General features: G+C 45.9%; 1 protein-coding gene across 1 annotated transcript in view; it reads left to right on the top strand.

The window, feature by feature from the left end:
* Positions 1–601: 601 nt before the first annotated feature.
* Positions 602–1,004, top strand: part of LOC143024389 (uncharacterized) — a 1,566-nt gene continuing 1,163 nt past the window's right edge. The window contains exon 1 of the mRNA XM_076183186.1: positions 602–1,004. This exon is cut by the window's right edge and continues 1,163 nt beyond it. Coding sequence (XP_076039301.1) covers positions 602–1,004 — 403 coding nt within the window.

Genomic DNA, 1,004 nt, shown 5'->3' with positions numbered 1-1,004 from the left:
CACATATATATATATATATATATATATATACACTCACATGCATACATACAGTATATATATATATATATATACATATATATATATGTATATATATACATATGTATATATGTATATATGTATATGTATATATTAATATATATTCATATATATATATATATATATATATATATATATATATATATATACAGTATATATATGGGAAGTGTTAATATATAGTTTGTTATGTATGTTTGTGTTCATATCTTTTCTTATATCATGTTTTATTCAACGAGTGTATCTTATTTTACAGAAACACGCAGAGTAGGAGGAACATACGCCTCGTCTTCAGCAAGGGCGGAATCTCAAGCCTGACGCTCATATGGCACCGGTCATGAGCTGACACTTCCTTACCCCCTTCAACATGCAGAGCTCCCAGGTCGCGCAGCAGTCTTCCTTCTCCGCCTCCTACGTGAACAGCCACCAAGAGATCACCTCGAGTGCTCCACCTCCTCCACCTCCTCCTCCTCCTCCTCCTCCTCCTCCGCCCGTGCCCCACATCGCCGTCCGGGTCCCGCCCCTTCGCCCATTGCGTTCTTTCGATCGCCGGTGCTCCACTTCGGCCATGCGCGAGAAGGACTCTAGTCCCCGTAGAATGTTTCCGGCCGTCAGACCCCTTGGAGAGTCCGTTTCTTCCCCCAAGACCGGAGCCATGTGTCCCGAGGACTCGGAGGCCACGACGCCTCCTCCGGAAGCGTCAAACCTGGCTGCACAGGGTCCTACTCCTGCATCCGATATGCCCTTTGATCTCTCTAAGAACTCAAAGGAAGCTCGCATGTCTCCGGCCACGAGACCCCTTGACGACACAGACGCTGATCAGCCCCTCGACCTCAGAGTAGACAACAAGAAAAGGAAGCCCGTTGAGGACGAAAACATGAACCTGCTAGAAACACCCACCAAAACGCCGCCTATTATACCAAAGTCTCTTCTTCCTCCTCATCTACCCTCCCCTCCACAAGCACCTATGA

This window comes from Oratosquilla oratoria, chromosome 4, assembly GCF_046742065.1.
Source record: "Oratosquilla oratoria isolate Oo_2021 chromosome 4, ASM4674206v1, whole genome shotgun sequence".
Lineage (NCBI taxonomy): Eukaryota > Metazoa > Arthropoda > Malacostraca > Stomatopoda > Squillidae > Oratosquilla > Oratosquilla oratoria.
Note: the sequence above shows the minus strand (reverse complement) of the source record. Positions and strands in the feature narration are given on the sequence as shown.